Source organism: Platichthys flesus, chromosome 2, assembly GCF_949316205.1.
Source record: "Platichthys flesus chromosome 2, fPlaFle2.1, whole genome shotgun sequence".
NCBI classification, from domain to species: domain Eukaryota; kingdom Metazoa; phylum Chordata; class Actinopteri; order Pleuronectiformes; family Pleuronectidae; genus Platichthys; species Platichthys flesus.
This window is the reverse complement of record NC_084946.1, coordinates 29,515,908-29,529,191: the sequence shown is the minus strand read 5'-3', so window position 1 is coordinate 29,529,191 and position 13,284 is coordinate 29,515,908. Positions and strand designations below refer to the sequence as shown.

The 13,284-nt window shown below is 51.2% G+C and overlaps 3 protein-coding genes across 3 annotated transcripts; 1 reads left to right on the top strand and 2 right to left on the bottom strand.

Annotated features, from left to right (window-relative positions):
- Positions 1–28: 28 nt before the first annotated feature.
- On the bottom strand, positions 29–2,680 carry LOC133972207 (spidroin-2-like). Its single transcript, XM_062409522.1, has 2 exons — positions 2,569–2,680; positions 29–1,794 (listed from the first exon to the last, which is right to left on the bottom strand). The coding sequence occupies exon 2, from the start codon at positions 881–883 to the stop codon at positions 29–31; it is 855 nt and encodes a 284-aa protein (XP_062265506.1). The 5' UTR covers positions 884–1,794; positions 2,569–2,680.
- LOC133973200 (achaete-scute homolog 5-like) lies at positions 1,791–3,457 on the top strand. Its single transcript, XM_062410913.1, has one exon. The coding sequence runs from the start codon at positions 2,636–2,638 to the stop codon at positions 3,128–3,130; it is 495 nt and encodes a 164-aa protein (XP_062266897.1). The 5' UTR covers positions 1,791–2,635; the 3' UTR covers positions 3,131–3,457.
- Positions 3,458–4,359: 902 nt separating this feature from the next.
- On the bottom strand, positions 4,360–7,977 carry LOC133972567 (protein phosphatase 1 regulatory subunit 15B). Its single transcript, XM_062410093.1, has 2 exons — positions 5,436–7,977; positions 4,360–5,339 (listed from the first exon to the last, which is right to left on the bottom strand). The coding sequence occupies exons 1-2, from the start codon at positions 7,218–7,220 to the stop codon at positions 5,109–5,111; spliced, it is 2,016 nt and encodes a 671-aa protein (XP_062266077.1). The 5' UTR covers positions 7,221–7,977; the 3' UTR covers positions 4,360–5,108.
- Positions 7,978–13,284: the final 5,307 nt, after the last annotated feature.

The window sequence follows — 13,284 nt, the reverse complement described above, 5'->3', positions numbered from 1 at the left end:
GGATCATATTCATAAGGTTTGACTCGTTTTAGAGGGAGGGGGGGGGGGTGAAGTAGATCCACATTATCATTAGAGATTCCGAATCAATATATTGTGTATCCTGGTGGGCCCCTAGTGAGCCCCTGACGGGCCCCTGATGGGCCCCTGGTGAGTCCCTGGTGAGCGCCTGGTGAGCCCCTGACGGGCCCTTGACTGGCCCCCGGTGGGCCCCTGATGGGCCCCTAGTGAGCCCCTGACAGGCCCCTGATGGGCCCCTGGTGAGTCCCTGGTGAGCGCCTGGTGAGCCCCTGACGGGCCCCTGATGGGCCCCTGGTGAGCCCCTGACGGGCCCCTGGTGGCCCCCTGGTGAGTCCCTGACAGGCCCTTGATGGGCCCCTAGTGAGCCCCTGACGGGCCCCTGATGGGCCCCTGGTGAGTCCCTGGTGAGCGCCTGGTGAGCCCCTAGTGAGCCCCTGACGGGCCCCTGATGGGCCCCTGGTGAGTCCCTGGTGAGCGCCTGGTGAGCCCCTAGTGAGCCCCTGACAGGCCCCTGATGGGCCCCTGGTGAGTCCCTGGTGAGCGCCTGGTGAGCCCCTGACTGGCCCCCGGTGGGCCCCTGGTGGGCCCCTAGTGAGCCCCTGACAGGCCCCTGATGGGCCCCTGGTGAGTCCCTGGTGAGCGCCTGGTGAGCCCCTGACGGGCCCCTTGTGAGCCCCTGGTGGGCCCCTGGTGGGCCCCTAGTGAGCCCTGACAGGCCCCTGATGGGCCCCTGGTGAGTCCCTGGTGAGCGCCTGGTGAGCCCCTGATGGGCCCCTGGTGAGCCCATGGTGGGCCCCTGGTGAGCCCCTGACGGGCCCCTGGTGGGCCCCTGGTGGGCGTGGCCCTGCTGGGGCTCGTCCTCCATCCTCTCACCCGCCCCTCTCAGAGTTTGGTCTCAGGAAGTTGGACGAGCTTCCTGGTCTTGATGTCAGTTGTTGTCGGTTGTTGTCAGTTGTTGTCAGTTGTTGTCGGTTGTTGTCAGTTGTTGTCAGTTGCTGTCAGCAGTGAAGCTGATGTGTTGATGGTTCAGTTCCACTGTGTTCTTCATGTTATTGTTTGTATCTGCTCCATGTGATCACATGTTTACTTGTTCATGAAACTTCTTGTGTTAGAACAGAAACTCACATATTTCAGTCAGAACAGATGAGTTCACTCTTCTATTCAACATCTGTCTTTTCTCTTCATCTTTTCTCTTCTGTTCTTTTTACGTCAGTCAGAGTCTCCATCTGTGAATTGATTGGTCGAGGATAATGTCAAGAAATGTCCTCAGCGTGTGAGACGCTCGGGTGTGTCTCAGGTTACAGGTGTGTGAGTGTGTGTAAACAGTCATCAGTGTGTGTTGTGTGATGAGTTGTGCGCTGACAGGAAGGGTGTGTGTCGCTGAGGCCTTTTCATCCTCAACCTGAGGATTTATCAGAGGAAACTGCAAACACTCATTTGTTCCTTTGATGTTTCTGAGGCTGAGCAGCGACATCACAGTGATCTGACCAATCAGAGAGCGGCGTCCTGTTACTGTCACCACTGCTGTGACACACTGCTGCAGACAAATCCTCACAAAACATCAAATCTGTGTTCTTCACTTTGTTTCTGACCCACGATGCACCAGTAAAGACCCAGGATGCACCAGTAAAGACCCAGGATGCAGCATGCTGGGAGAGTCTCTCTCTCCCAGTACCTGGCGTCCCATCGCACACCTGGAAGGGGAGGAGCCTCGGCAGGTAAGAGCAGGTAAGTCCTCGGCTTCTGGTCTGAGCGTCAGTCGAGGAAACGCTGCAGCTGAGGTGAGACACAAAGACTTTATACCATTCTCCCCGAGCTTCATTAATCATCACTTCTTCATTCAATCATTTTACGACTCATAACATCTGTATATAAATAATAACATAACATCTGTAATTGAAGTGGCTGTTTTATTTATATTGGATCGAACAAACTCAAACATCTTTTCATCCTGTTTCACTGTTTGTTGTCTGTTTACACAATATTGTGTATTATTTATATTTTATTGTGTTTATGTTGAAACTTTACAGATTTACTTTGACAGATTTTTCTCATTTTATTTTCATTTTAATGTCACATTATCTTAAACTCGTGTTATCGGTCAGTCACGTTTTTATTCTATTTTAAGATAAGGTTTATTTTAATTTTTTTATTGTTTCATGCTGAGTTTATGAAAATGCTCATATTTGATAAACCTGCAGATGATCTTCATATTTTTAAGATTATTAGATGATCAAACAATCACTGAGAGACGAAGCTCCACTGTCTCCTCGGTCGTATTTCAGAACATTGTCATTTTAATATTAATGTATAACTAATCCTTTCTCTGTCCCTGAAACGATGAATTCCCTAAACACTACAGCTCCCATGAGCCTCGGCTGCTGTTGCTATGGGGATGACGAGGCTGTCAATTGAGAAGACATTGCCATGGTTACTGAGTAGATCTGAAACTAGAGTATTAATAACTTTAATAAGCTTGATGTGAAGCTCTGTGATTGGCTGACTGTTCATGAAATGCATCCTGGGAGTCGTAGTTTTTCGAGTATTTACATGTTTTGACTTTTCAGTTTCATCCCTGTCCTCAGGTCCGATGACGTCCTGAAACAAACCAGATCACATGATGAGCTACACCTTCTCTCGTCCAATCACCGATCAGCATTCTTCTCACCTGAGCTTCAGTCTGTCTCCCTCTGCTGGACCCTGTGAGGACCGCGACGTCTCTCAACCCTTCTTCGTCTACCCCTCCAGGATGGACGCCGCTGGCCTCGGCCTCTACCGGGGTCCCCTGGGGGGCCCCGGCCCCGGGCTCCTGCCGTACCTGACCCCCTTCCACCACCATGGACACTTCAGCGTGTACGAGTGTCCCTTCGAGCCGGCGTTCATCCAGAAACGAAACGAGCGCGAGCGTCAGAGGGTAAAGTGCGTGAACCAGGGTTACGCCCAGCTGAGGGACCACCTGCCGGGTCAGAGCGCCGACAAACGCCTCAGCAAGGTGGAGACCCTGCGCGCCGCCATCAGGTACATCAAGTACCTGCAGGGACTGGTGGAGCTGGAAGAAGGGGGCCACAACGGGGACAGGTCCCCCAGCACGTCAGCCCCTGGACCAGACTGAGGGGGTCACACGTTGCTGTCGTCTGCTCTGTTCAACCAACATCCTAGATCCAGAACCACAAGATCAGAACCAGACCATGATACAGGAACCAGAACAGAACCAGATCGGAATCAGACAGATCATGAAAGAAAAACCAGGACGAGACCAGAACCAGCTTTTCAGAGGAGGAATTAGATTCCTGATCCGGTCAAGTCCTGAAACACTCCTGCAGTCACACTCACTTGTTTGCAGGGGGCGCTGTTTGACTGCAGGACTAACAGTAGAGCTCCCCCTGCTGGACAAACTAATATCTGAGGAGAAAAAGCTGTTGAATGGTTTATGACAAATTTCCAGATTTTTCAAAGATTCAAAATAAAAAAATAAAAAAACAAAAAAAGTTTTCTTCTTTTCTGATCTTTGTCGATCCGCTGATTCAAACTTGTTTGTTCTGCAGGACGAAGGATCAGATCCCTATCATCGTCCCACACACTGAAACCCAGCGCCCCCTGGTGGCTGCAGGGCAGTTCATAAACCCTCCTTCTCCAGGTTAGCTGATGGCACATGGACCAAACTAAGGAATCAAAGTAGACGCCAAATCAATGCTTGTCAAAGACGGTTCATAGACATGAGCAACAGATACTGAATAACTGTAAATCATAATATTAACTAAAGCAGCTACAGGTCAGAGCGGGTTAGCAGAGTTATCACCTGGGATGAGAACTCACAACCTTCCACACTGAGGGCGTGGCCTCAATGAGACTGACTCGTGATGGAACCTCTTACAGTACTGAGATGTCTCATTATTGTCACATTGTTATTGTTCATGATGAGAAAGTTTTTCCTTTTACTGCAAAAGGAAACATTGTCAAAACATTTTCAAAAATCCTGTTTGTGAAGAATTTGTCACAAACTCTTATCACTCATTTAATTATGATTTCCAGTTTGTGTCTACAGTGATACGTTTAGATGCACTGTGGAAACATCTGGCAGGATGGTCTGTGGAGGGCTGACAAACTGTGAAGCACGTTCGGTGTGAACTGATCAGAAACTGTGGGAGAGAAAACAAGAGGGACCAGCAGCCATTATTTAATATATTAATAAAATGCAGTTGATGAACGAGCTCCTCAAACTAAAAATATTTGAAAATGTGACGTCTGTTCAAATGGTGGAAAGTACCTGAGTACATCTACTCTTAGTAACTGAGTAAAAGTTACCAAGTACCAGGGTCAGTGAGGACAGACACGATGAAGGACGATTCTTTACTTTTTATTCCACAGTGGTGAACACCACACCAATCAGGTGCATTGATTATCAGTGATTAGCATCTGATAGATCCTCGAGGAAGTTCATGCAGATTCAACTTCCTGTCACATGGCCACTGTTCATCTTTGGCTTCAGAGACGAAACTGAAACAAACAGAGCTGCAAAGATTCAGAGTCCAGCTGCAGTTTGACTCCCGAGTCAGAGAAGTTGATCGATTCATTTCTGATCAATGATCCATTTAAAAAGTTGAGGTTTTTGACAAATCAAGACGTTTGAAGACGTCACTTTAAAATAAAACTGATCAGAAAATAAATGAATTAATACTGAGATCAACGATTCTGTCTCTGATTAATCCTGAACCTGTTTCTCATGATGAACCAGCTGAGATGATGAGGACGTCTGAAACCAAACACTGAAGACATTTTCACTGATGAGGACACAGTCAGAAACCTTCCAACTCACCAGTACCTCACCAGTACTTCATCAATACCTCATCAATACCTCACCAGTACCTCATCAATACCTCTCAGGTTTATTAAATACGTTTGTCAGAAAGTTTCCCTGAATCTCAATTGATTAGTTGATGAAGCTGCAGAATAACAGACGAGGACTCGAGTCAGTGAAGAGTCCAACGGATCCAGGTCTGTGTCTTTGAGTCTTTGAGTCTCTGAGTCTCTGTCTCTCGTCAGTATGATAACAATGTTTGTTTCTCTAACAAGTGCATCTTTTCATGTAATCAGTTTGAGATGCGTTCAAGTATGTCTTCATCCTGGACGTGGAGGGTGTCCTGGCCCCGGAGGACGACCAGCCGGCGGTGCTGCGGCTGCAGGCAGAAGCCGATGCTCTGCTCCACCTCCTGGCAGCGTCGCAGGAACCGGCCGCGGTCCCGGGCCAACTGCTCCCAGGGGCCCCGGCGGTCCTCCTCACAGCCGAGGAAGAACTCCTCCACCTGGTCACAGAAACGAACCTGAGAGGAAGAGCAAGCACAGGACGTTAGAGACACTGTCAGCTGGTTGACGGTTTGACTCAATGGACACAGTGAATGAAAACACGAGACACGGACCTTCTTGGTTGAGGCAGCGCTCTGAGAAGTGGAGGAGGAAGAGGGGGGGGGGGCCGTGGGCTCAGAGAAGCCGCTGTCCAGTCGCTCCTCGGCCTCGTCTTTCCTGTATTCAGGAGGAGAAGCTGCTTTGCGGTGGGGGGAGTGTGGGGGGGTCTGGGGGGCCCTCTTGGCCCTGGCCCCTGGAGCCACCTTGTTGGGCCCTGCTGTCCTGATCGGGGCCTGGAAGTTCAGAGGGCTGTAGGGGTCGGACGTGCAGCTGAAGGAGCTCAACAGACGGAGGCTCTCCACCTCGTCGGCCTCGCTCGCCGAGGTCGAGTCGTCCCAGACGTCGAGGCCGGACAGAGGGGGGGAGGAGGAGGAGGAGGAGGAGAGGGGAGGCGAGGCGGTGGGGGAAGAGGGGGGCGTGGCGGTGGGAATGGTCCTGGGCGGCGTGCTGTGGAGCTGGGCGCTGAAGCTTCGGGGGTTGTACGGGTCCACGCTTTGGCACAAAGAGTTCCAGAGACGCTCGGACTCCGAGTCCACCTCGCTGTCCTCGTCTTCCTCGTCTTCATCAGTCGAGTCAGACAGGGAAGACGACCCCTCGCTGTCAAATCCATCATCATCATCATCATCATCCTCATCACTGGACTCTGATAGGCTGCTGGCCTCGTCGTCGCTGCAGGGGCAGCCCATGATGAAGGCGATGGCTTTGTTCTGGCACTCGGGGGCGGAGGGCGCCATGTTGTCCGAGGCCTGACCCTCACCAGCCGAGTGTTGGGGTTTGTCCTCGTCTGTCTTCTCCGATGTCCCCTCAGACGACTCGTCCTGCATCGCGGCCGCACAGTTTCCTGTCGTCTCTTCACTCAAGTTCTTCAACAGGAAGTGCTCCTCCTCCAGACTGGAGTAACCGTTGTCCTGATCCGGGGTCAGCCCTGGGGACTCGCTGACGGTGCTGCTGAGGTCTGGCCTGGACCCCTGTGGGTTCTGGACTGTGTGAAGACCTCCATTGTCAGGCTGCTCCTCTTTGTGCTCAGCGGCTCCAGTGTTTTCTCTCAGAGTCGAACCCTCGCTCTGAACAAACGCTCGGGTTGTTTCTGCAGGGGGGGGGGTTGTCCCGGGTTGTGGTGGACGGAGCTGGTTGGTCTCCGTCTGGTCCTCAGTCCAGGACAAAGCTCTCTGTGAAATGTCCTGCCCCCCCCACAAACTGCCCCACCACGTCCATCCTTTACTGCCCCTGATCCAGTCCGCCCCCCCGCTGGGTGGAACTTCCTGAGCTGACACCGGGTTCATCAGAACCTGGCTCAGAAAAGTCCTGACAGAGGACACGTACCCGACCCGGGTGTGCGGACACAGGCTCAGCTCTTCGGTGTCTTCGATGCCCAAGTCCCGCAGAGACGCGGCGGTCAGCCACGGTGGAGCGGAGCCGGGTCCGGGCCCCGCGGCCCAGGAGCCGGGCTCCGGCGGCCCCGCGGCCCGGTCCTGCTGACACCGCGTGTCGGTGAGGTGTGCGGCCGCGTGCTGCGTCACCGGCATCACGTGCTCCAGCTGCTTCCAAAAGTCTCTTCCTTCGTCAGGGAAGCGGATCTGAGAAGCGGCCCCGGTCCGTCGGGGGCCCCCGTCAGCCGGGGCTCGACCCGGGAGGTACTTCTGCACAAATGACAGCGCGGGCCTCGACACCACGGAGAGCAGGCCGATCCTCGAGCTTTCCTGACTGACAAGGCCGACTGACGTGACACCGGGCCCGGCCGCAGAGGACGAGCTCTGCCCGCTGGATAAATGTCCGTCATCCGTCATATTCTTCAACATGTCGCTGACGTTAAAAGTGTAAAATATAAAATATAAAAGTGACAGAGTCAGGATCTGGTCCGGGTCCTGGTCCGGGTCTCAGACTCAGCTCCGGGTCTCAGCAGCAGCTTCACACACTATAACACTTTAAAACGTGAACACTTTAAAAGTCTCTGGGTCTTTCCTGGTCCTGGTTCTGGTTCTGGTCCGGTTCTTCACTGACTCTCACACACACCGACTCCACGACCACCGAGAACCCAGGAAACACGAGCCGTCGGCCGGGCGGGCTCCGCGGTGTCGGCGCCTGTTGGCCCGCGGTGGTTGGACCTCTTCCTCGTGGACAGTTTGGAACAGAAATTGAAGCTGAGCACGGTCGAGTCCCGATCCGAGGACAGAACCAGGTCTGAGTACGGAACCGGATCCATCGAGTCGGATTCTGTAGAGCCGGTGCAGTTAGCGGGTTAGCTTAGCAGCAGGTTAGCTTAGCAGCTAGCTGACGGTTAGTTCCACACACAGCGACAGATGTCAGAGGTTGAACCCGGTGGATGTGAGTCTACATGTGGGTTAAAGTCTCCCCGGTTCTGGTTCGGATCCTGTCAGGTCGTCTGGTCTCGGGCTCGGCTCGGCTCGGTTCGGTTCTTTTCTTCGTCGCTTCTTCTTCGGAGATTTCATCAGAAAGTTAAGGGACCGTCAACTCTGACGCGTGTTTCCGGTGACGTGAAGACGGAGCTGCGGTTAGGGAGCGTCGCAGTGTTACTGAACTGGAGGGAGCGAAACACAGCTGAACTCGTGTTGTTGTTGTTGTTGTTGTTGTTGTTGTTTAATGGCGGGTGGCCCCTGACGTTCAAGGTGTATTAACGCCCCCTACTATGCTGGAAATGCATAAATAAAAAAATAAAATATATATATGTTGAATAAAACCCAACCCTACCTCAAACTTCGATCCTCTTCATTGAACCAGTTTCTTTAAAAAACGATACTTGATAGTTTCCTTCTCCCGTGTGAGACACACTCCTCAGTTTGAGCTCTTCCTTCTCCTGGCTCCTGTGAACCTTCTCTCTCTGTGTGGGATGTTCCTCTCGGGTTCCTCAGGTTCTTCCCCTGAACACGTCCCCTCTGTCCTGAAGGACGTCTCCCTGAAGCTGCTTGGTTTGATCTGGTCCAGTGTGTCCTCTGTGTCCTCTGTGTGTCCTCTGTGTGTCCTGTGTGTCCTCTGTGTGTCCTCTGTGTGTCCTCTGTGTGTCCTGTGTGTGTCCTGTGTGTGTCCTCTGTGTGTCCTGTGTGTCCTCTGTGTGTCCTCTGTGTGTCCTGTGTGTCCTCTGTGTGTCCTCTGTGTGTCCTGTGTGTGTCCTGTGTGTCCTGTGTGTGTCCTCTGTGTGTCCTGTGTGTCCTCTGTGTGTCCTCTGTGTGTCCTGTGTGTGTCCTCTGTGTGTCCTCTGTGTGTCCTGTGTGTGTCCTGTGTGTCCTCTGTGTGTCCTGTGTGTGTCCTCTGTGTGTCCTGTGTGTGTCCTCTGTGTGTCCTCTGTGTGTCCTGTGTGTCCTGTGTGTCCTGTGTGTCCTCTGTGTGTCCTGTGTGTCCTGTTTGTCCTCTGTGTGTCCTCTGTGTGTCCTGTGTGTCCTCTGTGTGTCCTCTGTGTGTCCTGTGTGTGTCCTGTGTGTCCTCTGTGTTTCCTGTGTGTGTCCTGTGTGTCCTGTGTGTGTCCTGTGTGTCCTCTGTGTTTCCTGTGTGTGTCCTGTGTGTCCTCTGTGTGTCCTCTGTGTGTCCTGTGTGTCCTCTGTGTGTCCTGTGTGTGTCCTGTGTGTCCTCTGTGTGTCCTGTGTGTGTCCTGTGTGTCCTGTGTGTCCTGTGTGTCCTCTGTGTGTCCTCTGTGTCCTCTGTGTGTCCTCTGTGTGTCCTGTGTGTGTCCTGTGTGTCCTGTGTGTCCTCTGTGTGTCCTCTGTGTGTCCTCTGTGTGTCCTGTGTGTGTCCTGTGTGTCCTGTGTGTCCTCTGTGTGTCCTCTGTGTCCTCTGTGTGTCCTCTGTGTGTCCTGTGTTTGTCCCCTCGTGTTTTCAGCCGTCCCACCTTTTGCTTTATTTGATGCAGATTATTTTCGTCCCTCGTCCCATTGTCTTTGTCTCTTTCAGTCATGATGCGTCTCCTTATTATTGTTTTGGCTTCATCCTTTCCTCCATTATTACTTCCTGTTTAATGATGTTGGGTGAGTGAGTTTCATGTCCCTGGAGGTCCCTGTGAGCCGGGATCCACATGAATCTGATGACACGATATCAGCTCCACAGTGGGAGGACCTGGATCGTAGTGATACCGATGCTGACAGAGAACCTGAACACACTGGAACCACTTGGCCAACCTCTCTGCTGTGTGGACTTTCAGCTGATCCAGAGTTCTTCTTTATATTAACGTTGAGATCTGGGATAATACAAATCCAGACTTTCATCTCTTTGGTTCCTTTGACCCCTCTGTCTGACCCTGAGACCAGGGCATTGTGGGTAATCCTCGGTCTACCCTCTACTGTGTCCTCTGCCCAATTTCCTTTGTCTCTCATCCACAACTGAACATGTGGGAGAATAAACCTTTTATTTTGTTTTATTAATTTGAATCAGGAAGTAGATTCTGTCCTCATCTGAATTGATGTCATATTTCACGTTGTGTGGATGATGATTATTTTGTGAAGATGTTTTTCTATTTGATTTTGTATTACGTAGTTTATAAAAAGGATCCTCTTCTTCGTCTTTGTAGACGCGTAGTTTCCCGTTCCCGTCCTTTGACAGGACACCTTGTCCCGGGGCTGTCCCTTTGACAGGACACCTTGTCCCGGATCTCTCCCTTTGACAGGACACCTTGTCCCGGGTCTGTCCCTTTAACAGGACACCTTGTCCCGGGTCTGTCCCTTTAACAGGACACCTTGTCTCGGGTCTGTCCCTTTGACAGGACACCTTGTCTCGGGTCTGTCCCTTTGACAGGACACCTTGTCTCGGGTCTGTCCCTTTAACAGGACACCTTGTCTCGGGTTTGTCCCTTTGACAGGACACCTTGTCCCGGGGCTGTCCCTTTAACAGGACACCTTGTCTCGGGTCTGTCCCTTTAACAGGACACCTTGTCTCGGGTCTGTCCCTTTGACAGGACACCTTGTCCCGGGTCTGTCCCTTTGACAGGACACCTTGTCCCGGGTCTGTCCCTTTAACAGGACACCTTGTCTCGGGTCTGTCCCTTTGACAGGACACCTTGTCTCGGGTTTGTCCCTTTGACAGGACACCTTGTCCCGGGTCTGTCCCTTTGACAGGACACCTTGTCTCGGGTTTGTCCCTTTGACAGGACACCTTGTCCCGGGTCTGTCCCTTTGACAGGACACCTTGTCCCGGGTCTGTCCCTTTGACAGGACACCTTGTCCCGGGTCTGTCCCTTTGACAGGACACCTTGTCCTGTTAAAGGGTCTCGGGTCTGTCCCTTTAACAGGACAGACCCGAGACCAAGGTGACCTTTGACAGGACACCTTGTCCCGGGTCTGTCCCTTTGACAGGACACCTTGTCCCGGGTCTGTCCCTTTGACAGGACACCTTGTCCCGGGTCTGTCCCTTTGACAGGACACCTTGTCCCGGGTCTGTCCCTTTAACAGGACACCTTGTCCCGGGTCTGTCCCTTTAACAGGACACCTTGTCTCGGGTCTGTCCCTTTGACAGGACACCTTGTCTCGGGTTTGTCCCTTTGACAGGACACCTTGTCCCGGGTCTGTCCCTTTGACAGGACACCTTGTCCCGGGTCTGTCCCTTTAACAGGACACCTTGTCTCGGGTCTGTCCCTTTGACAGGACACCTTGTCCCGGGTCTGTCCCTTTGACAGGACACCTTGTCTCGGGTCTGTCCCTTTGACAGGACACCTTGTCTCGGGTTTGTCCCTTTGACAGGACACCTTGTCCCGGGTCTGTCCCTTTGACAGGACACCTTGTCTCGGGTTTGTCCCTTTGACAGGACACCTTGTCCCGGTCTGTCCCTTTCACAGGACACCTTGTCCCAGGTCTGTCCCTTTAACAGGACACCTTGTCCCGGGTCTGTCCCTTTGACAGGACACCTTGTCCCGGGTCTGTCCCTTTCACAGGACACCTTGTCCCAGGTCTGTCCCTTTAACAGGACACCTTGTCCCGGGTCTGTCCCTTTGACAGGACACCTTGTCCCGGGTCTGTCCCTTTAACAGGACATGTGCTCCCACGTGTTTTTCAGTTTGTTCCTTATTTAGTCGTGTTCCTTCGTCCTGTGTTAAAAATAGTTTTCAAGGAGAACACTTGTCTGTTTTCTGTTTCGATTAAATTAATTATGGTTTTTACTGGGACTTTTGTGTTTAATTGTATATATTTATATGAAATAAAAATTGTGTTTTTAACATGACAATTCTTTACATTAAAATCAGAAATGTATTTCAATTTTCATTTATTTCTTAAATCTGATGAGATAAATTTTAGAACATCACAAAACCAAAATAGAAAGTGAGATTAATTTAATAATTTTCAAGTCATAATATCATAACTTTAATCTCATTAAATCACGTTGTTCTTATAACCTGATCTTTTTTAATTCAAAATGGACCATACCTCATTTCAACACGGGTGTTTGAACTTTTGAAGAGAAAAGAACATTTTCTTGAGTTTAACGTTAAAAAGTCAAACAGGTGATTGTTGGTCAGTGAAGTTAAAGTGATCACAGCCGAGTGATGGAGTGAATAACAGAGGGAGAAAGAGAAAGAAAAGAACAGGAGGAATATTTTTTGTTCAATTCAAGTTTATTTTTTAGTGCAAATGATACAAAAGAAGATGAGAATGAAAGTTAATCAAAAACAGCTTCTATGAGAATCTCAAGCTGAACGACTTCGCTCACATTTGATATATATCGTCAGTTTGTCCATTAAAAACAAAGATCAGGTTTATTTAGAATTTACATTCTGTCTCTGTCAGGGGTCAGAGGTCAGACTGTGCTGTTCACCACTCTTCTTCACCATCAGTGTTTTCTTCTTTCAGATCAAACTCTTCACATTTCACCAGACTCCATTCAAAAATATACTGGTTTAAAAAAATCCTTTCAACTGGTAAAAAAAAAGCATAATTGTTTCTCTAGGTCAAACACTAACGAGCGTAAGGATCTTACAAAAGCTAAGCTATCGTTCATCATTTTCATATCGTATAGTTTGGGTTGAAACCAAAGTTCCCAGTGTCAGCAAACAGACGATACCAGTGGGCATTAAAAGGTCAAAGGTCAAGAAGAATTCTTTCAAAACATCTGGAGAACAGAAAAATCTGGAGAACAGAAACATCTGCAGCCGAGTGGTGAACAGATCCATTCGTTTCTCAGTTTCAACCTTCAGTTCATCAACACAACAAAAAACATTAAATCACAAATCCTCAGTAACACTGTCTGTCCCCGCCCCCTCAAGCCACGCCCCTCACTCCCTCACTCCCTTCACCTCACTCCACCCCACCTCACTCCCTCACTCCACCTCACTCAACCTCACTCCACCCCACCTCACTCCCTCACTCCACCTCACTCCCTCACTCCACCACCCCACCTCACTCCCTCACCCCACCTCACTCCACCACCCCACCTCACTCCCTCACTCCACCACCCCACCTCACTCAACCTCACTCCACCACCCCACCTCACTCAACCTCACTCCACGTCACTCCACCTCACTCCACCTCACTCCACCACCCCACCTCACTCCACCACCCCACCTCACTCCCTCACTCCACCACCCCACCTCACTCAACCTCACTCCACCACCCCACCTCACTCAACCTCACTCAACCTCACTCCACCACCCCACCTCACTCAACCTCACTCCACCACCCCACCTCACTCAACCTCACTCAACCTCACTCAACCTCACTCCACCACCCCACCTCACTCCACGTCACTCCACCTCACTCCCTCACTCCACCTCCCTCCACCACCCCACCTCACTCCTTCACTCCACCACCCCATCTCACTCCCTCACTCCACCACCCCACCTCACTCCACGTCACTCCACCTCACTCCACCTCACTCCACCTCACTCCACCACCCCACCTCACTCCCTCACTCCACCTCCCTCCACCACTC